This window comes from Opisthocomus hoazin, chromosome 2, assembly GCF_030867145.1.
Source record: "Opisthocomus hoazin isolate bOpiHoa1 chromosome 2, bOpiHoa1.hap1, whole genome shotgun sequence".
Classification (NCBI taxonomy): domain Eukaryota; kingdom Metazoa; phylum Chordata; class Aves; order Opisthocomiformes; family Opisthocomidae; genus Opisthocomus; species Opisthocomus hoazin.
In genome coordinates, this window is record NC_134415.1 from 91727349 (window position 1) to 91748406 (window position 21058).

At 42.5% G+C, this 21058-nt stretch overlaps 1 protein-coding gene across 5 annotated transcripts in view; it reads left to right on the forward strand.

Annotated features, from left to right (window-relative positions):
* Positions 1–21058, forward strand: part of CEP162 (centrosomal protein 162) — a 55038-nt gene that overhangs the window by 14815 nt on the left and 19165 nt on the right. For all 5 annotated transcript variants that reach the window (XM_075414424.1, XM_075414425.1, XM_075414423.1 and 2 more), the window contains 13 exons: positions 2164–2316; positions 2578–2764; positions 3729–3781; positions 5896–6011; positions 13616–13646; positions 14035–14157; positions 14716–14907; positions 15073–15154; positions 16037–16298; positions 16833–17100; positions 18704–18846; positions 19633–19860; positions 20744–20878. In XM_075414424.1, the coding sequence (XP_075270539.1) occupies positions 2164–2316; positions 2578–2764; positions 3729–3781; positions 5896–6011; positions 13616–13646; positions 14035–14157; positions 14716–14907; positions 15073–15154; positions 16037–16298; positions 16833–17100; positions 18704–18846; positions 19633–19860; positions 20744–20878 (1973 nt within the window). The remainder of the gene's footprint in view (positions 1–2163; positions 2317–2577; positions 2765–3728; positions 3782–5895; positions 6012–13615; positions 13647–14034; positions 14158–14715; positions 14908–15072; positions 15155–16036; positions 16299–16832; positions 17101–18703; positions 18847–19632; positions 19861–20743; positions 20879–21058) is intronic.

Below are 21058 nucleotides of genomic sequence, written 5' to 3' on the forward strand. Positions count from 1 at the left end.
CCTTGTAGTCTGGGGCGTGTGTCTGGGAATTGGGACTGGCTGGGCTGCAAAACTGAATGGCTGCAAAACAGTATTTGATTTTCAGATTATTATGGGAGGTGCTTTTTCAAAAAAGCTCTGGTCTGGTTTGAACTGACAAAATACTTAAAATATTAGATAGCTTACATAAATCCCATGAAGCCTTCAAGATTGTTTTAAGTCTGTTCAGGAAGTTTATTGAGTGTTAGGTGATTTAAATAAAACAACTCGGAAAATGTTTTTCTGTAAACTTTTGTTCTGTTAAACATTCTGGTTGTATTTTTAATGAAGTATATTCCCATCTCTTTTCTTGTAAATCTTACATAGGAGGGCAATCACAGTTTATCTCTGATTCTACTAACATATTCTCATTGAAAAATAGGGTGTTGGAGGTCTGCTGAGGTTGCGGCTAATCTAAAACTCTGCAAACAACTTGTGACCCAGGTGCAGGCTCCTGTTTGCTGTCTTGATAAGCAGAATAGAGCCCCATCTGGGTAAATTATTTTAAATTACTGCATTTACTACCAGGAAACTGGACTATTTGTGCTTTTTCACTTCTGTTCACTACTTTGAGCTTTCCATTTTATACTTTTCAGTGTAGGAGCAAAACTTACTTATTTAGGCATCAGCTTTTTACAGATGTGGAGCTTGACCTTAGGTCAATGGCTCTGACATTTGCTTGTTGCGTGCAAGGCGAGTCAGAGCTCTGTATTGGGGAGGGAGCCGAAGTTAGATACAGGAATGTGGAAGTCATTTCCAAGGTGTAGACTCTTAATACACTTAGCCTCCCAATAAATTGTGCAAGGGGACTTTGTCACTGCAAGTTGAGAAGATCAACTATTCTCCTTCTTAACAAGGAGGCTCTTACCATCAGAGTGCACATGCTAAGGGCTGCCCTGCAGGGAAGAAGAAGGTGTTCAGATTCATACTTTTCCACCCCACCCCCCTGCCTCTCTGCCTCACCCTGGTTACGTTTGCAGTATTGAAGGGAGAGGGTCCTCCATTGTCATGATATGGGCAAGTATAGCATTTCTTAAAAGGAGCTTAGTTAGACCAGTATAGAGGACAGAGTAACAGACTAGAGGTGAAGCACTGGATGAACACGTCAGAGACTGGTTTGGTGTTCTTGATCTGAAGGGTTATTGATGCACTCAGTGTCTTCACCCCTCCTTGGTATGTTCGGTACAAGGACACAGCTACAGTCTACACATCATTTAGCCAGACAGAACAACAAATTCTGAGTTTATTTTACCAACTGGAGATTCATGTTGGAAAAGACGGACATGGTTTCTGTCCCCTTCTGTGAGAACTGTTAAATCATTTCATGTGTCATTGTATAAAATGCACTAGCAGCTCTTCTGGCCCTTCTCCTAAGAGAACTGCTGAAAAATCTACATCTAAATGTGTGTATTTTAGAGGCAGGCAGAAGGGACTTGGTAGTGCTTACTTAACCAGTAGTGTACTGCAATATTTCGCTTTTAGTTTTCCATAAGGAAGTAGATAAGGCAGCGTTCTCTCCGAGAGCAGAATTCACACATAAAGTTGGTAAGTTGATGTTGAACCCTCGCAACAATGAAATTAAAGTATGGAGAGCAACTGCATGTTGTAGTTGCATAAACATACAGAATGGAAGAATGGGGTGTTCATTGCTGACCTTTAAGTAACTTTAGTTATTTTTTTTTTCCTTAAAGCGTTTAATTTACAACAAATGAAAAGGAGCTGCTGGGATAATGGCTGCAATTTTTAAACGTCTGTGGGTAGTAGAACAAACAAAATTAATAGGCTTTTAATAAAGAAATGTTAATTTCTGTACAGGCATTCTGTGTGTGATTGTCCCCCATAAGTAACATTAGAGTAAGTCAGTTTTTACAGTTGTTATACTTCCCCATGCTGAACTATAGGTTTGCGTGCAAATATGAAGGGTGGGAAGAAAACGTATACAGTAGACTAAGCAACCGTAATTAAATGAGATTTCAATATTTCATAATAGAAACTGAAGTTAGATGAATGTGATTTGTGAGAATGTATATTTGCAGTTGCAACATGAGCTTAAGTTTGGTGGTTCTGGAAAGTGACTAAAAAACTGAAGTGTCATACAAATAGCTTTTAGATGAGAGTCAAGAATGTTGCAACTTTTTTTCCTAGGAATGCTTGGAGCCAATGGAGGCTTTTCCAAGATAAAGAACACTTCACAGCCTATGGAGGAAAGTGATGAGAATACACATCCGGAAAAGATGCAGCTTCAGAAGAGTAATGGGGTTTCTGTCTCCTTAAATAGAGACAGTCTGGAGACAAATGGTGAGAACTGAGAGCGCAGCCATTTCATGAAGTTAGCTAGATCTAAATAAATATTACAAACAGTTTCCTTTAATTCATTGCAAGTTGGGATTCTTCTCTTCTGTCAGCTGCATCTTGTGAGCTGAAGGCTGCTGGTACTAGCTCGTGATTATTTGATACTGTTAGTATTTTATGAGTGTTTATAGTTTTTAACTATTATGACTAGTCTGTGTAGACATACAGCACAGATACAATTAGTTTATTCTTTGTTTTGAAATTTAGATTCAGTTTTAGCTTCTGAGCCTCGTGAAAGTATTGTGGGAGTTGGAGTGGATACTTTGGAAGAACAAGAAGAAAAAGAAATCTTCTTTGCCAAACTTGAACGAGACGCTTCCTCTACTATCGATTATTCAAGATTAAATAAAGAGCTGGATTCCAATGATTCTGTGTTACTAGCACCATTTGTACGGTAATTTAGAGGGAAGAAATGTTGTGGACTATATAAGTGGGTACATGTGACTTGGGGATCTGAATACCGTGCCCACTTAGATTTTGTGGGCCAAGATCCTGTGTGATTTCAATGAATTTTTTGGTTGGTCGGTTTGGGGTTTTTGGAAGACAAAGACAGAAGTGAACTTAATAACAAAAAGAAAGCAATAAGGTGAGAGCATGACTTAGTGGTGAGTGGACATAGCTACAAAGTCTTGTGCATAACACAGTAGTTACAAGTCAATTTAACATTCTTAATTTTAAGGTGCAACTAACAACTGATACGAGTAAGGAGGTAGAAGGATTCTGTGTCACCCTTAGACATGATGTTACAAATGAATGTAGAGGAAAGATACAAAATCTTCATAGGCTAGGGCAATCCACTTATAATCGGTAATGTGAAAATAAGTTCAAACGTGTGGAAGAAATGGATGAAGGGGCAATTCAGGCTGCCATTGCTAAAAATGCTGAGTGCAAAGGAAACTTCTAGTATGAAATCGGTTGGAGGGTCACAGTTCTGGAGAGTTTTAGGTACTTTAACTTTACTGGAAAATGGGAAAGAAAGGAGAGCTGGTTTTTTGTTTGGTTGGTTTTGTTTTGTTTTTTTTCTTTCTTTGTTAATGCAGCATGAGAAGGTCAGAACAGGAAGCAAACCTGATTAAAATTTCTTTGAGAAGCTAATGTAGATGTTGGAAGGAGTGCAGAAAGGGAGTGATTTTAAGAGTTAGAATTTTAACTATGGACAGTTATAAAAACTTAGATATTTATTTTAATAATTACTGACATTTATCTGCCTTTCTCTTACCTATGATTTGATATGGTGGACAAATTCAGCTTTTAAATTTTATTGCTAATTGTAAGAAGTATCAAAGTTTGGCATTAGGAAAAGATATATATTTATTTGCTCTCCAAGAACAGAGAAAAATTTTTGTTTTGTTTCTCAGAAATGAAGAAACTGAGAAAGGAGAAGAGGAATCCGCACATGAAGAGAAATCTGGTAATACTATCTTTCTAAATTGTTTGTTTGAAAATTCTTACTTTTTTTTTTTTACTGTGTGTACACTAAAAATTGTGAGAACCTCATTAAACAGAATAACAGAAATGAAAGTTGTGGGTTAGTGCTCCAGTACAAATGCAAAGTCTTCAGAAAACTTCACAGCAGGGTGTCAGAGAATAGGGTAGGATCTTCATGTTTGTAGTGGGATGTAATGTAAAGGTTTGGAAAGAAGAAGTTGTACTACAGTCCATACCTTGTTCTATGCTTTGTGTTGCCTTTGGAGATAGTCAGAAAACTTGACGCTTCGTAGGTTTTGGATTCACAAGACCGTCCAGTGTCCTCACTGAACTTTTGTATTCTGAGTAATGTGTAAACCTATCGACTTCTGTTGCCATATCACCCTGACTGTTGTGCCTAAAGATTTTATTTATCTGAAAGCTAATGTAGTGTTCTTACTAATGGTTTACATTTATCTGTCGCTGTCACATCGGCCTTTTAGTCTGCCTTTGCATAATGACTGTGCAGCTGGTGTTCAGACAGAATGTTTCAGGGGTTTGCTTTTGGTTTATGCTTTTTTGTTTTGAAGTGGGTTTATAATATATTATGACCGATGTCTAAAAGAAAAATGGCAAAAAAACCCCACGCAAATGTCGATCAAGAACTAAAGAAAAAGTGCCCCTGATATTGAAATATGTCTTAATGTTTCAGTTACTCCAATGTCTTAACTGTCATCTGTATTTTTGTACCGTCTTTCATTCCTGAGTTTAATCTCCATTATCTACAGTATTACTCTTACCTGATATTTTTCCCAATTTCCATGCTACACTCCTTCCATCTTGTTTATTTGTCTTTTGTTTGTCATCTTTCTTTATTTTACTCTTCATTGATAACATGATAAAGAGTGTATTCCTGTAGTTTAATCAACAGACTGTATTTTCAAATAACTTTTGAGAGGTCCCGTTGTCAGGCTTGAATTTCCCAAACGTAAAGAGGTTGTATTTGTAAACCTTAATCTCAGGAAATCTTTTCTCCTTGAAAGCTGGATTTACTTTATAGGCTGCAACAGATCATGATGGTTATAGCAGAAATGCTACAATTTTGTAGTCTTTTTCCTAACAAAATGGTTGAAGTGACTTGATTGTTGCAGTCAGTTTTATGAGATTGACATTTCTGATTTTTGGGAAAACACTTTCTATGGAATACCCGAAATGACCAATCTGTCTGTTGTGTGTGATTTGGCTTAGTCTTTGCCAAACTGCTATTTCATGACCTGGCAAAGACAATTGTGGATAGAATGTGTGCAGGATTAGTGTAAGCACTGCGTATGTCTTAAGTCAGTGTGAGAAAGCTATTTGTAGCTGATGAGACTTCTCACAGTCCAAACCAAAGAGAAAGCTGAAATAGTGACTTTTCATATGATAGTTTTTACATGAGAGTTAGACTGTGTGTCAGTTGGGTTCTTCGTGTATTTTATCACCAATACATTACAAACCAGTGTTCTGCAATGCTGCTAGATTGAAGAGTTACAGATAGCGCAGACACTGAAGCCTGTGACCACAGGAGCTGAATGGGGGAGATATGGCAACAGGGAATCAGAACTTGTGGAAGGATCTGGGTAACTGAAGGAAAAGCCTTTGTCTTGCCTGTAAAACTCATTCTCTGACGTGCTTGTGTTTTTAAATCATGCTGCCTCTTGAGAGCAACTGTTGGGCCACTAAAGCAGGTCAGAGGAGGCAGAAGGACAGATTCTAAGCCTAAAACCTGCAGGAATTGTCAAGGTGGATGTAGGGAGTACTTACTAGCGGGGGAATTGCATCAGTTTCACCCCAAAGTGAGACAGAGTGAATAAAAGGGGTCAATTTAGGTAGCCCTCGAGAAGAAAGAGGTAAAATATATCTGGTCATAAGCCAAACTTCATTTGAATTTAGAGATACTCTGTGTGACTTTTACTGTAGTTTTTGTACTGCACCCAGTCTCAAAATCTTTCTGTTGCCTTTGTGAAAGGAGTAATAGTGGTGGTAGCTGTTCTTAGCCCAGAGATGGGAAAAGTGGAAATAGCTTTTCCCTTACTGCTTTATCTTTCCCAAATATTCACTCTGATGTTTACTCTTCAGGCAGCTACAGTGAAGATTTTGAAGAAGACGATGATGCTAATCCTGCCTTTAAAATTGAGGGAAGTCAGATGAATCAAAACATGATGTCAGGAGTAGATTTAAGTCCTCAAGAACAGGTATAACTTATCAAATATTTTTATTACTTGCACAAATTGTAAAAGCTCTGCAATGTATAACTGTAAATATAGTAAATGCTTATATAATATGTACTGCCTGGAAGAAAGGAATATAGCAGTCCAGGGATTATATTGTTCTATTAAGGATATACACTTTCCTGTGATATATCACTGAAAGGATTTAGTTCTTCACAGGGTTGTCTGCTTGTTCCTTCTGTGAATTAATAGCTGTGGATGGGAGTGCAGAAATGATGAGCTCTGTTTGGAGCCTCAGCCTCAGGACAGGTAGTGATTAATCTCTCTCTTGGAGCTATTAAGGTGGTGTCTGCACCAGCAGGTGACTGGGGAAGGCCGATCTGTACAGAAGAGCAGTTTGGACAGAGGACCCAAAATCCACGCTGTATGAGCTTTGAGGGTATTGCTGTCAGCTAGATGTCCTGGGTTTGGCCAGGACAGGGTTAATTTTCACCGGACTCCAGGAAGGGGCACAGCCGGGGGGTGGGGGCTGACCCCACCTGGCCAAACAGAGCCCAGTATTCCATACCATGTGCCGTCATGCTGGGTTCTGGTGGGGGGGGGCGGCACGGCGGGAACTGACTCGCGGCTGGGGAGCGTGCGGCGCCGGTCCTGTCCGGGAGAGCGGGTCTGTTGTGCGAGTTTGTGTCCTATTTTCTCCTTATTTGTATCGTTGTTGTTGCTGTTCCCTCTGTTTGCTGTTCTGTTAAACTGCCCTTATCCCGACCCACCAGTTTCTGCCTCTTTCTTTTCATTCTCCTCCACACGCCGGCGGGGGAAGGGCGGCCACGTGGCGCTTTTGTTGCCGGCGGCAGCTGAAATCAAAACACTAAATTGGCGCCCAGGCGTGGGGCGGGGATAATGGCAGGGCTGAGCAGCGGGTGTTAAAACAGGTTTCTTACATTTTGTTAAATTTTGTTATAGGCATTTTTCTGTGTTAGTTAACTAGTCGCCGGTAAAAATGTTTATGTCTGTGATCAGATGGCTGTGGTTTTTGAATCCTTACTTGCACTATGTTTTCCCTGTGGTGCTGTTCATCATCGCGGGGAAAAAGATCAGGATGATGATTTTGTTGTACTGTATGATATCGACTTATGATATGATAACATCACTGTGCATGAGATTAGGCTTGTGTTTGCATGCGGCACTGCGGTCATTTCCATACCTCGGATCCTATGTCTTAGAATTTGTGAATAATCAAACCCAATCTGTGGGGAAAACCGAAGGGGATACCTCCCCCCACTCTTCCCCCCCCCCCCCCCCCCCCCCCCCCCCCCCCCGCCTCTCTCCATCAGGCTGGTCCTAAGGGCTTTTGAGAATTTCAGGTACACGTGGGATGCTCAGGCCAGCGGGTTTCTATTGTTATGCTTCCTGAATGGGTTGCAGGTTTTGTTTAGGGTTAAACAAGTCGTTAAGAACATCGTGCAGAGGCCTGCCCCGGGGCAGGATAGCTGTGAGTGGCTGGGTGTGTGGGACAGCATGGGCATGTCTAGAGCAGTGGGCACCTGTGGTGCATTTTGAACTCACCCCTGAACAAATACAGAATCCGGACAATCTGGTAAAATATCTGCAAAAAGTGTGCTGCCACCCTGGGAACTCGAGAGAGACACAAATCACAGCAATGTGCTGGGGTCTGGCCCACGCCTACCGAGCCCTGTTCAACCTGATTCAGTGCTCTAAAGGGAAAGGGGGGGAAACGAAGCGGCAGGCACTGCGACTGGCGCTGCGCCCCCCAGCCGGCCCTGCAGCCCCTCCATCCTAGCAGGCAGTCACAGCCCCCCCAACTGGCACTGCCGCTGCCACAGCTGCAGGGTCTGCCTCGGTTTCCCCAGCGGGCACAGCAGCTGCTCCAGCCCCAGCTCCAGCTGCAGGCATCGCGGCTGAGCCCAATGACCAAACCTGTGCCAGTAGCAGTCACCCCCGTAAAACTAAAGAAAGACGCAAAGAGAGCAGATCGCTCCGGGAGGGATGACGATGAGCCAGGGTCATCGCGGGAGATAGAGACAGAGATCATCACCCGGTCCCTGTCCCTGGGCGAGCTGCGAGACATGCGGAAAGATTTCAGCCGCCCCCCTGGCGAGCACATTGCCACCTGGCTGCTGCGGTGCTGGGATAATGGGGCCAGCAGCTTGGAATTAGAGGGCAAGGAAGCCAAGCAGCTGGGATCCCTGGCCAGGGATGGGGGCATTGACAAGGCCATTGGGAAAAAGGAACAAGTCCTCAGCCTCTGGAGGAGACTTCTGTCAGGCGTGAGGGAGAGGTACCCCTTCAGTGACGATTTCGTATGCTACCCTGGCAAGTGGACCAATATGGAAAGGGGTATTCAATACCTGAGGGAATTAGCTGTGCGGGAGCTGGTTTATAATGAACCAGACGATGACCAGTTACCCACAGACCCAGATGAAGTCCAGTGCACACCATCTATGTGGAGGAAGTTTGTGCGGAGCGCACCTTCCTCATATGCCAACTCACTGGCAGTAGTAAACTGGAAAGGTAAAGAGGCACCAACAGTGGATGAGGTGTCTGTCAGACTGCAGCAATATGAGGAAAGTCTCTCTTCCTCCCTTGTCTCAGCTGTGAATAAATTGTCCCGGCAGTTCCAGCAATTCAAAGAGGATTTGTCCTACTCCCCACCTGTGCGGGCCCGCATCTCAGCTATTAGGGACAAGCGTTTCTCTGCTCAGGAGAGGGAATACAGAGGCTACACACCACGGGGCACCCTGTGGTTTTACCTGCGTGACCACGGAGAGGACATGAGGAAGTGGGATGGAAAACCCATCTCAAGTCTAGAGGCACGAGTGCGTGAGTTGCGAGGTAAAACAATCACCAAAGGGGATTCTGTTAGGAAAAATGCCGCTCCAGTTTCCAGCAGCCAGCTCTCCAGACCAGGTAGACAGTTTGATTTTGATTCCGATCCTCTGGAGGGGACCTCCAAGTCATTTTTACAGCAGGTGAGCAGCAATTTCTCTGACCAGGATTAGAGGGGCCCTGCCTCCAGCCAGGTGGAGGAAAGGGACAACCGTGTTTATTGGACGGTGTGGATTTGGTGGCCTGGCACGTCAGATCCACAAGAGTGTAAAGCTCTAGTGGACACTGGTGCACAGTGTACCTTAATGCCATCAGATTTCCAAGGGTCAGAGTCCATTTGCATTTCTGGAGTGACAGGGGGGTCCCAAGAGCTGAGTGTATTGGAGGCTGAAGTGAGCCTCGCTGGGCAGGAGTGGCAGAAGCACTGCACTGTAACTGGCCCCGAGGCTCTGTGCATCCTTGGGATAGACTATCTTAGGAGAGGGTATTTCAAGGACCCAAAGGGGTATCGGTGGGCTTTTGGCATAGCTGCTGTGGAGACGGAAGAAATTAAACAGCTGTCTATTTTGCCTGGTCTCTCGGAGGATCCTTCCATTGTGGGGTTGCTGAGGGTTGAAGAACAACAGGTGCCCATCGCAACCACAACGGTGCACCGGTGACAGTATCGTACCAACCGAGACTCCCTTCTCCCCATTCAGCAGCTGATCCGCCAGCTGGAGAGTCAAGGAGTGATCACGAAAACTCGCTCACCCTTTAATAGTCCCATATGGCCAGTGAGAAAATCTGCTGGAGAGTGGAGACTGACAATAGACTGCCGTGGCCTGAATGAAGTCACACCACCACTGAGTGCTGCCGTGCCAGACATGCTAGAACTTCAATATCAGCTGGAGTCAAAGGCAGCCAAGTGGTACGCTACAATTGACATCGCTAATGCATTCTTCTCCATCCCTTTGGCAGCAGAGTGCAGGCCACAGTTTGCTTTCACCTGGAGGGGCATCCAGTACACCTGGAATCGACTGCCCCAGGGGTGGAAACGCAGCCCCACCATTTGCCATGGACTAATCCAGACTGCACTGGAAAAGGGTGAAGCTCCAGAACATCTGCAGTACATCGATGACATCATTGTATGGGGTGACACCGCGGAGGAAGTTTTTGAGAAAGGGGAGAAAATAGTTCAGATCCTTCTGAAAGCCGGTTTTGCCATTAAGCGAAGTAAAGTCAAGGGACCTGCGCAAGAGATCCAGTTTCTAGGAATAAAATGGCAGGATGGGCGCCGTCAAATCCCAATGGATGTCATCAACAAAATAGCAGCTATGTCTCCACCAACCAGCAAAAAGGAAGCACAGGCCTTCCTGGGTGTTGTGAGTTTTTGGAGGATGCACATCTCAAATTACAGCCAAATTGTAAGTCCTCTGTACCATGTGACCCAGAAGAAGAATGGTTTTGAATGGGGCCCTGAGCAAAGACAGGCATTTGAACAGATTAAATGGGAGATAGTTCATGCCGTAGCCCTTGGTCCAGTCCGGTCAGGGCAAGATGTTAAAAACGTGCTCTACACCGCAGCCGGGGAGAATGGCCCAACCTGGAGTCTCTGGCAGAAAGCACCAGGGGAGACTGGAGGTCGACTGCTGGGGTTTTGGAGCCGGGGATACAAAGGATCCGAGGCCCACTATACTCCCACTGAAAAAGAGATTCTGGCAGCATATGAAGGCGTTCGAGCTGCTTCAGAAGTGGTGGGCACTGAAGCACAGGTCCTCCTAGCACCACGATTGCCGGTCCTGGGCTGGATGTTCAAAGAGAGAGTCCCCTCTACGCATCATGCCACCGATGCTATGTGGAGTAAGTGGGTCGCGCTGATCACCCAGCGCGCCCGAATGGGAAACCCCAGTCGCCCAGGAATTCTGGAGGTAATCATGGACTGGCCAGAAGGCAAAGATTTTGGAGCATTGCCAGAGGAGGAAGTGACACGTGCTGAAGAGGCCCCACTGTATAACCAGCTGCCAGAAGATAAGAAACAGTATGCCCTGTTCACGGATGGGTCCTGTTGCATTGTGGGGAAGCAGCGGAGGTGGAAGGCTGCTGTATGGAGAGCTACACGACAAGTCGTGGAAACTGCCGAGGGAGAAGGTGAGTCAAGCCAGTTTGCAGAGGTGAAAGCCATCCAGCTGGCTTTAGACATCACCAGTCAAGAGAAGTGGCCAGTGCTCTATCTTTACACTGAATCTTGGATGGTGGCCAATGCCTTGTGGGGGTGGCTGCAGCAATGGAAGAAGAACAACTGGCAGCGCAGAGGCAAACCCATCTGGGCTGCCCCATTGTGGCAAGATATTGCTGCCCGGCTGGAGCAGTTGGTTGTAAAAGTCCGTCACATGGATGCCCACGTCCCTAAGAGTCGGGCCACTGAGGAACATCAAAACAACCACCAGGTAGATCAGGCTGCTAAGATTGAAGTGGCTCAGGTGGATCTGGACTGGCAACATAAGGGTGAACTCTTTATAGCTCGGTGGGCCCATGACACCTCGGGCCACCAAGGAAGAGATGCGACATACAGATGGGCTCGTGACTGAGGGGTGGACTTGACCATGGATACCATCGCACAGGTTATCCATGAATGTGAAACATGCGCTGCAATCAAGCAAGCCAAGCGGGTAAAGCCTCAGTGGTATGGAGGACGATGGCTAAAATATAAATATGGGGAGGCTTGGCAGATTGACTACATCACACTGCCACAAACCCGCCAAGGCAAGCGCTATGTGCTCACAATGGTGGAGACCACCACCAGATGGCTGGAAACCTACCCTATGCCCCATGCCACTGCCCGGAATACCATCCTGGGCCTGGAAAAACAAGTCCTGTGGCGACATGGCACTCCTGAAAGAATTGAGTCGGACAACGGGACTCACTTTCGTAACAGCCTCATAGACACCTGGGCCAAAGAACACGGTATTCAGTGGGTGTATCACATCCCCTACCATGCACCAGCCTCTGGAAAGATCGAGCGGTACAATGGGCTGCTAAAAACCACTTTGAGGGCAATGGGGGGTGGGACCTTCAAAAACTGGGATACTCATTTAGCAAAGGCCACCTGGTTGGTTAACACCAGAGGGTCCACCAACCGGGCTGGTCCTGCCCAGTCAAAACCTCAGTGCCCCGTAGAAGGGTCTAAAGTCCCTGTAGTGCACATGCGGAACATGTTAGGGAAGACAGTTTGGGTTAGTCCTGCCTTGGGCAAAGGCAAGCCTGTCCGTGGGATTGCCTTTGCTCAAGGACCTGGGTGTACCTGGTGGGTAATGCGGAAGGATGGGGAAGTCCAATGTGTACCTCATGGGGATTTGATTTTGGGCGAGAATAGTCCATAAATAAATTCTATAAAGTTAATTGTTAAATAACCCTGTCACTGTCTGTTATCACTGTTATAATTGTTATATTTTGTAACAGTAGTAGCATAGTAAGAATCGTCCAGATTAAAGAAGGATGGACTTTTTTCGATGAAAACCTAGCAGAGCACAGCGATGATGGAACTGGACCTGGTTTTCAACAACTGGCACCCAGCAACTTCATCAAGATCAACATCTCCCGCAGACTGTGGGCACGGGCCGCACCAGATACATCAGCCGTGAGCTCCGGATGCAGCAAGTGACCGCCCATCACCACACATCACCTCTGCTGCCACGGAAGACCATTACGACAGATGGAGCCTGAAGTCATGGATTAAATGAACTCAATGGACGCTTTAGAGTGATGATCCATAGACTAAGGGAATGATATCTGGAGACAGGAGAAGTGGTGGTGATCAACTGGACAATGGGGGACCTGGGCATGACGTAGATGGTATGGAATAAGGGGTGGATAATGTCCTGGGTTTGGCCAGGACAGGGTTAATTTTCACCGGACTCCAGGAAGGGGCACAGCCGGGGGGTGGGGGCTGACCCCACCTGGCCAAACAGAGCCCGGTATTCCATACCATGTGCCGTCACACTGGGTTCTGGTGGGGGGGCAGCACGGCGGGAACTGACTTGCGGCTCAGGAGTGTGCGGCGCCGGTCCTGTCCAGGAGAGCGGGTCTGTTGTGCGAGTTTGTGTCCTATTTTCTCCTTATTTGTATCGTTGTTGTTGCTGTTCCCTCTGTTTGCTGTTCTGTTAAACTGCCCTTATCCCGACCCACCAGTTTCTGCCTCTTTCTTTCCATTCTCCTCCGCACGCCAGCGGGGGGAAGGGCGGCCGCGTGGTGCTCTTGTTGCCAGCGGCAGCTGAAACCAAAACACTAGATTAGTCGGGTCTTTTGATGTGGAGCACATGTGGCTGGAGCACATCAGGTGTGTTCCTGGAGCACACTTTCTGATTTGTTTTTAGGAAAGGAGTCTATAGAGCACCACGTTTTCACCTATAACAGATAAATTATGTCTTACAATTCTTTTAAAGTAACTCTATTAAAGTAATATTGCTAATAAGTGTTTGATAAGAACAAATAGAATGGAAGTGTAATGTACTTACTGCTATGTTATTTTCTTTTCTCAAATTACAGTATAAGAGAATCAGGAAGGTACAGAAATATTATTTCATTTATGAAGAGTAGCATTTAGTTCCTGGTCACTTGTGAAAGGGTTGTTGAGTATAGGGTATTGAGGACCTCTTAGCATGCTAAGGAGAGTTTAGGAGAAGTGTGTATTCTTGGAGCTCTAAGAACTGTTCTTATTTTTTGGACCAACTTTTAAAGTTCATCCAGATTTCTACTTTTTCCTGAAATTCAAAAAGTAATGTTTTAAAATTTATTTTTTTTAGGAAGAAGCAAACACTGGCATGCTGGCCAAAGGTAAAATATAAACCTTGATAAGTAGGAGAATACCAAATGTAAATTTTTGAAACTTTCTTATCTGATTTTTACTATTTCGACATTTTTCACCTGATTTTATTGTGTTCTACTGAAAGTCTGTTGGACTTAAATGGTTAAAAATTAATGTACATTTTAGCACTTCACAGTGATTGTCAGTGTAACTTTTTGTTTTGCTACATCTAATTAGCACTCGGATTTTGGTGCTTGCAGTCAATCAGTTTACCATTAATGCCATTAGAATAGTTTATATAGCATTTTTGCATGTTTAAAGAATCACAGTAAGATTTAGTATACTCCTAATTCCAGTGTAGACAGAGTATAAGTAAGAGAATTGTGTTTTCTTGAACATTTATCTTCTTGGTTTTAGTTGTATTACTTGATTCACAAGATTCAACTACAGAACTTCAAAAGGCCGCTGAAACATCAGATGTAGCTTTAGGTGAACATTATCTGCCTCAAGAAGCCAGTGGAATTGAAATGAATGAAGAAGGTAAGTATTGCTTAAAAGAAAAAAAAAATCCAACAAACCCCAAAATCATACTTCAGAACAGGTGGCTCTGATGTCTTGATTTGTTCTTAGGTTGTCAGTGAACATGAAGCTCTTGAGTTTTAGTAAAAATCTTGAAAGGAGGAGGAAATATTTTGTGGAAAAATTCGTGTTTCTGCTGAAAAGACACCTTTTTACACTTTGTTATTTTGAAGTCGCTTTTGACTTTGCAGTTTGATTTAAATTCCATCTCCTTTCGTTATTCATTATAGCTGAAATTCTTATTTGACAGCATTGAACACAATTATAAAATATTTTTTATCTTACCAAACTTTGTACAAGAGTGTATGCCACATGTCTAGACAATGGCTCTGATGGTATCCATTAAAATAGTTATATGACATATACTGTTAGTTTTAGTACTGAGAAAATGTCGTGAGGGAGGCATGCAAACTGTAGATGAGACTGTACTAATTAACTTGACAACTGTTTATAGTAAAAAGGCAGGGGGGTTATTAATTTTTTCTGTAGTGTCTCTTTATGAGCCTGCATTTTTCACAGGTGCTCTCTACAGACAAACCACCAGTGACATTGAAGCATTACACCAAGCGTATCATCACATTGATCAGTCTTTGGGAGACACTGATGAGCAAAAACTGTGTGATTCTGCAATGGCAGTCTCGGAATGGTTAGTGCAAGGTGTTTCACAAAAGAATGACATCTGTGCAAAAACCATGTCAACCACTGAATCAGGTAAATACCTCAAAGGCATGCATACATTGATTGTACAAGCATGTAAAAATGAGTGAACCAGTAATATCTTGAATAGTCCATTTATGAAAAATTTTTAAATGTTGTGCTTTTTAGAAACATTTTTTCTAAGTTTTTTTTAATGTTTTATTGCTTTGCACTAATTAGATTTACCTACTGTGGAAGAATTGATGAAACCTATTAAAGGACATTCGTGTAATACCAGAGGTTTTGATTTGGAGCATGAAAGGTATTTATTTCAGAATGCGTGAAGAATTGTGATAACTGAAGTCCATAAACTATTTGTGAAAAACAGCTTACAAAATAACTCATCAGTCTTTTTCCCTAATTAAATACTGAAATTTTGTTATGTTATGCGCTGGTATTACGGCATTTGCAGTAAATTGTAGCATGAATATACAGGGTTAACTTTTTTAGACCAGGGATTCCCAAACTTTGTTTGAATGATAAGCAACAATGTTTGCCAAATCATTTGGAGGAGTGTTGCTCACTCTCGCAGCTACCACAGCTAGGATCTCTGCTTTCCCAGCCTTCTGCTCATCTTCCCCCTCCCCCATACATGGATTTCAGCTCCCATACATGGATTGCAGCCCACATCCTATCCTGGCTCTCCAACCTCCACAATCTTTGGAAAGATAAAATCCTCTTATTCTGCTTACACTTGTGAGTCCTGCTAACCTGTGCTCCATGTCTGCTGCTGATTTGGCCCAGCTCTTGTGGCTAGAGCTGGAAGCACAGGCCCTGGAACTGTCAGAAACAGGTTATGCTTATCAAATGAGTTTTGGGACCTTATTGTGTAGAGACACCCAGCAGAAATTACCATTAGCATTAATTGCATGCTTGCAGGTGTTCGTCTTGTAGCCCAGTTTGGTACCTCCTCAAAAACGGTCACTGCTGGGAAATCGTTCTTGTTCCACAGCGTGGGAGTGAACCTTTAGCCTAGTCTTTTTTGCCTTTATAACTGAATCTGCAAGGTTGTTCTTTAAAGGAGACTGGTGGCTCTTTCAAATTCAAGCAGTCTTCACAGCTGGTACCTAAAGGAAAAATGGCCCACTTTTTCCAAAGTGATAGAAAAGCAAAGGGCAAAAGTCTTTATTCCTTTCTCTTGTAGACCTGGAGTACAGGCAGGCAGCATAGCGAATGAGCTTGCCAGTCACTTGGCCTTTAAAGAGCACCAGAACAGTGTGGTTTCGAATACAAACTTTTTGGAAAAACTTCTTGGAGAAGAGACCATCTTTCTGCAGCCAGCTATGAATGATAACTTTCAGAGGGTGACTGAGAAAGAAATTCAGACCAGTGAAATACAGCCTGAGGTACTAAGAGAAAGGATAGTACAAGACTCTCTGCTTTCACAAGGCAGCAAAACTAAAGAGGTAAGTAATATCATTTTTATTATATAGAAATACATTTAAGTTGTATATATTATTAGACTACCTGTCATTTGGTTATGCTTTGGTGTTTAGAAATCGAGACTGTTGCTGTTTTCTTGAAACCCTCATGTTACCATTGCTATCGTTAGAGGTAGCCAAATCCAGTGGGCTTTGGGACCAGCAGGATTCTTTCTGGCCTAGCCTAACGTCTGCAAGGCTGCTGCGGTTCCATGTCCCAAGCTTAAGCTAGCAGGAGTCTGAGCACATATTCCTGTTGTGGAGACATGTGTGAACATACGCAGGCTCAGAACAGAGAGCATACCTACAGAGAGGACTGTTAGAAATGCAGTTCAATAAGAATGTAGGAGAGACTGCAATCATCAGTGTAGGGCTTAGTCAGACAAGCATACTGACCAGCAGCCTAGTCCTGTCACCAGCTGCTTGAATCTTGTTTTTTTATGTTGTTTTAGTAGTGAAAGCTACCTTCACATCACACTAAGGCCTAAAACTTGTTTTAAACAAATGTCTGTCTCACAGGCTCTTCAGTCTTGCTTCTTGAAGAATGAAAGATCAGAATCAATGGCAACTAAACAAGCGTTGTACAAGAATATCAGAAGTCCAGCACCTTTACATAAAAAGAAATCTTCATATGGTCCTCATGGGATGGTTAGAAGTTCTGGGTATGGGAAATCCACTTCACTCTCAAAACAGTTTTCTCCAGCTAATGAAAGGAAAGCACCAAAAGAAGCTTTCAAAAAGACTAGTGTGAAAGCCAAAAGTCCTGCAGATAGAGCAAGATCTAAAGGTAATTCTGTTGTGAGAAGTCTGAGTTTAAAGAGCCAGAGAGCTTTCCTCTTCATGCTTCACCTTTTATTAACAAACAAATAAAAAAACTTAACCAACCAAAAAAATGTTCAAGAAATCTGAAACCAAACGCAGTTGAATTTTGTTTGTGCCAGCATGAAGTTGTTGGAAGAGAGACTTTTAAATAAAGCTTTGTACTGCAGTCTTGTTTCATTTGCACTCGCATACACTGCCAGTATGTTTGAGGCTGTTGTTCAAAAATAAGTATCTACAAATTACATTTTTCATTACAGTAAATGCAAATATTTGCTAACACGCTAACTTCTGTGTGTGATGCCTAATTTCTATTCTAAGCTGCTTCTTTTTACCTTTGCTTTCCTAGAATACAAAGGAAACACTAAAAAGAAAGTGCTATTTTCTGTTCATGTCTGTTGTTGTAACACTAAGGAAAGGAGAATACCAATGTTGCAGTCCTGTGACAGCTGCATTTCAAATAAAGGATGGAACTCTCTTATTTTTGGGTGAAGCCTGAAGAGTTTCATGAGACAATTCAGCTTAGCCTCTTTGCAGATGGTGTTCGCTTTCTCTGAGGCACAGGAAAATAACCCTGCAGGTTTTAGTGCATGTAATGCTTTTAAAAACCCTGCATGTAGTGTTGGGAGGAGCAGTTTAGGATTATGCTGCCCATCTTAGAGCTTCAGTGGCAGCTGTCAAACGAAGAGGACAGTGTACAGCCAGGTGGAGGTGATGGAAGTGAATGACAAGTCCCGAGAAAACGAGGCCACTAGCCTTATTCAAACATGTTCTTCCCTTTCTAGCTATAACCATTCTCCATAGCTTCAGAAGTTAATCTCACCGCAATGCATCCTGTGGGGACCTCTGTAGCTAGGAAGAGAATGGCAAGGAATCATACAATCCCCTAATCATCAGCGCTAAGGGAGCGCCTCTGTGAGGGGGCAGTGTGAGAAATACAAAACGTACTAAATTCGGAAAACCATCATTGCCTGTTTGTTTTCGGGTATAACATTCCTAAGCAGGAGCTCTTAGCTTAAATTGCTATAGGCAATAGATGCAGTTACTGTCTGTAGTTCAGAAGAATTAAGATGTGAGTAGTCCTCCTCTCTGGGGGGAACTTCCCCGATTTTTCATTTGCAGTCAAGCTGCTATTTGATGCAACAAATAAATGTTGCCTGTCTTAGTATGTTGTCTGCGCTCCTGCGTCCATTTTGAAAATTGCTGTGTTCTTCACCGTAGCTTGAAATATGTTGTATTTCTGTATACTTGGATAACTGACCACTTCTTGAGCAGAGAACTAACCTTGTTAACCTTGTTACATGAAGGATTTCTTAGCCAGCTACTTGTTTCAGTTGTTCCCTTGGGTTTTGTCTTACCTTGCTGGTTTTTTTTTTTAAGTAAGGAATTGATGACTACAACGTTTCCCATAATGTCTCATTGCTCTCAAGTTTCTGTATTTAATTCAAAATCCAGATAGTAGAATATTTAATTTGTATGCTTAGGGGGTGGTTCACATAAATGGATTTTTTTGAAAGGACATTAAATTCTGAATTTAATTTTCTTCTATTTTACTTTCTGCCTAAATGAAGAAGCCTTATTTGCTACTAGAGTAATAAGATCTGCAACTAATGAACCAACTTTGAAGGGGAATGTTAACAGAGTTGTGTCTGGCCAATCAGTTGTTAATAATCTTGAACACCAGGCTGTGGATCATTGCGAGCAATATCAGCATGTAAGTAATAATCAGTGATGCTCCTAATTATAGTATGTACAACTTGGTTTGCAAGCCTATTTTTTCAAGTCTGTTCATAATTATCACAAGATGGGAAAATGCTGAAATATTGAATGAAGACTTTCCTTTAGTCAAACACTAGTTCTTGCTTTTAAAATATGCAAGTATAATCATACTGCTTTGCAGTTGCTTGGACAATTCTGTTACTTGGGTGGTTCTATATAGTTGAAGTTGGAATGCTCATTAATTTCTAAAAATTATTGTTGGTAGAAAATGGGAAAATAAGACTTTTAAAGTGAAACTATTCGGTTATGAATGTTAAACAGTACTACTATTTGGGGTATTTTTTCTATTTGCTAAATACTAAAACAGTATTTAACTGACTTCTCCAAGATGACTGAATTTGCAGTACCATGATGGATTTTCCTTCTTCCTTATAAACTGTATAAAAATGATTCATTGAATACCTAAATCATTACTGCTTTTCAAAGAAGTAAGATGCATAACAGAATAATTCTGGTAGCTGTGTAGTGGCTCTCCTATGAGAGGTGTTTCTTGATTGTTTTTTGTTTGTTTTTCCCCACACATATTTCAGAAATGAGAAAGGAGCTCATTAAAGTCAATGCAGGGTGTTTTACTGTTACAATGTTTGGGGTTTTTTTTCTCTCCAAGTGCCTTATGTTGTTGCCAAGAGCTAGACAAACCACTTGAGTAAAACTGATGAGAAGAATTTTTGGTAAACAATCAGCTCAGTGTAATGTTTCCCTGAATTTTTCTCTTCGCTAGGATTTCTCATTTTCTCCTATCAAAAGCTGTGATAGAGAACTGTATTTGCTAAAACGGTTACAAGTTGCAGAGGAGGATCTGAATGCAGCTCGTGATTTGATACAACAGTTAACCAGCACGGTTTCACAAAAAGAGAAAGAAATAGAGACAGAGATAGCAGAATTGAAAACACAGCATGAAAAAGAGCTTTCTCGGTTGGGTCAGGAAAACTACGTTCTTCAGAGTAAGGTAGTTTATCATCTTGCATCTCACTACTATAGAGCAGGAGAAATACTGCTTCGGAAAATGAAATTAATGTTATTTTATATAATCATAGAATCATTAAGGTTGGAAGAGACCTCTAAGATCATTAAGTCCAACCGTCAACCCAACACCACCATGCCTACTAAGCCATGTCCTGAAGTGCCCGTATCCACACGTTTTTTAAACATTTCCAGGGATGGTGACTCCACCACCTCCCTGGGCAGCCTGTTCCAATGCCTGACCATTCTTTCAGTGAAGAAATTTTTCCTAGTATCCAATCTAAACCTCCCCTGAATTGTTAACAAGCTGAAAATGCGGATTTACACACACACACTGCTAGTTGGTAAATGCATACCCACTGTTACAATTGTTGCCCGTAAGACGTGGTCTTTTTTTTTTTCTACAGAGATAAACTATGTTATCTTGAGTTCCTTTAGTTTGCTATTTTGAAAGTTGTGGAGCAGGCTTTTTGCAAAGGTTTCGCTTGCTCTTCTGTGAAAAAAAAAAAAAAGAGTAAGAGATTAACAGATTCCAGATAAGTACTATATGTTGAGATATTGTTTATTTTTTTAATGCATTTTTCAGTGTTGTGTTTTGTCTCTATGGCACATGCCCTGGGTTGTTCCACTATACCCTTCTGTCTAGACACATAAGAATTAAAGAGGGAGGGTAAAAATTTTAACTTTTCCCAAACTTTTTATACTTTGTTCCTGTTTTAATGCTTCTGTAAAACTCCAGTCATAAGATTGGCCATTGGTCTGCTTTAATATGTATTGACGTATGTATAATATAATGTGTAGTCTTGTAGAGAATTCCACATTACTAACAGAACTGTCTTATTAATTGTGTGTCTTTTTCTTTCTGAAAGTTAAGTAGTATGGAAGAGCTGACTAAAGAAAAGAGATGGGCCTGTCATACAGCAATTCCAGTCACCGAAGACAAACTGACACAAATACAAAAAGAAATTGAAGATCAAGAGGTCCTTATTCAAGGTTATCAACAGGTATACCACACAGCATATCGAGCTGTGTTCTGGCCAATTCCAGACACAAAATTATTTAATGGCTGCTACTTTTCTGTTGAATACAGTTATCTTGCTATCTAAAACATGGATGAAATTTAGGTGTGAAGGGGACATATGTATTGCACGTTTAAAAAGTATTTCACACATCTGGTTTGGGCT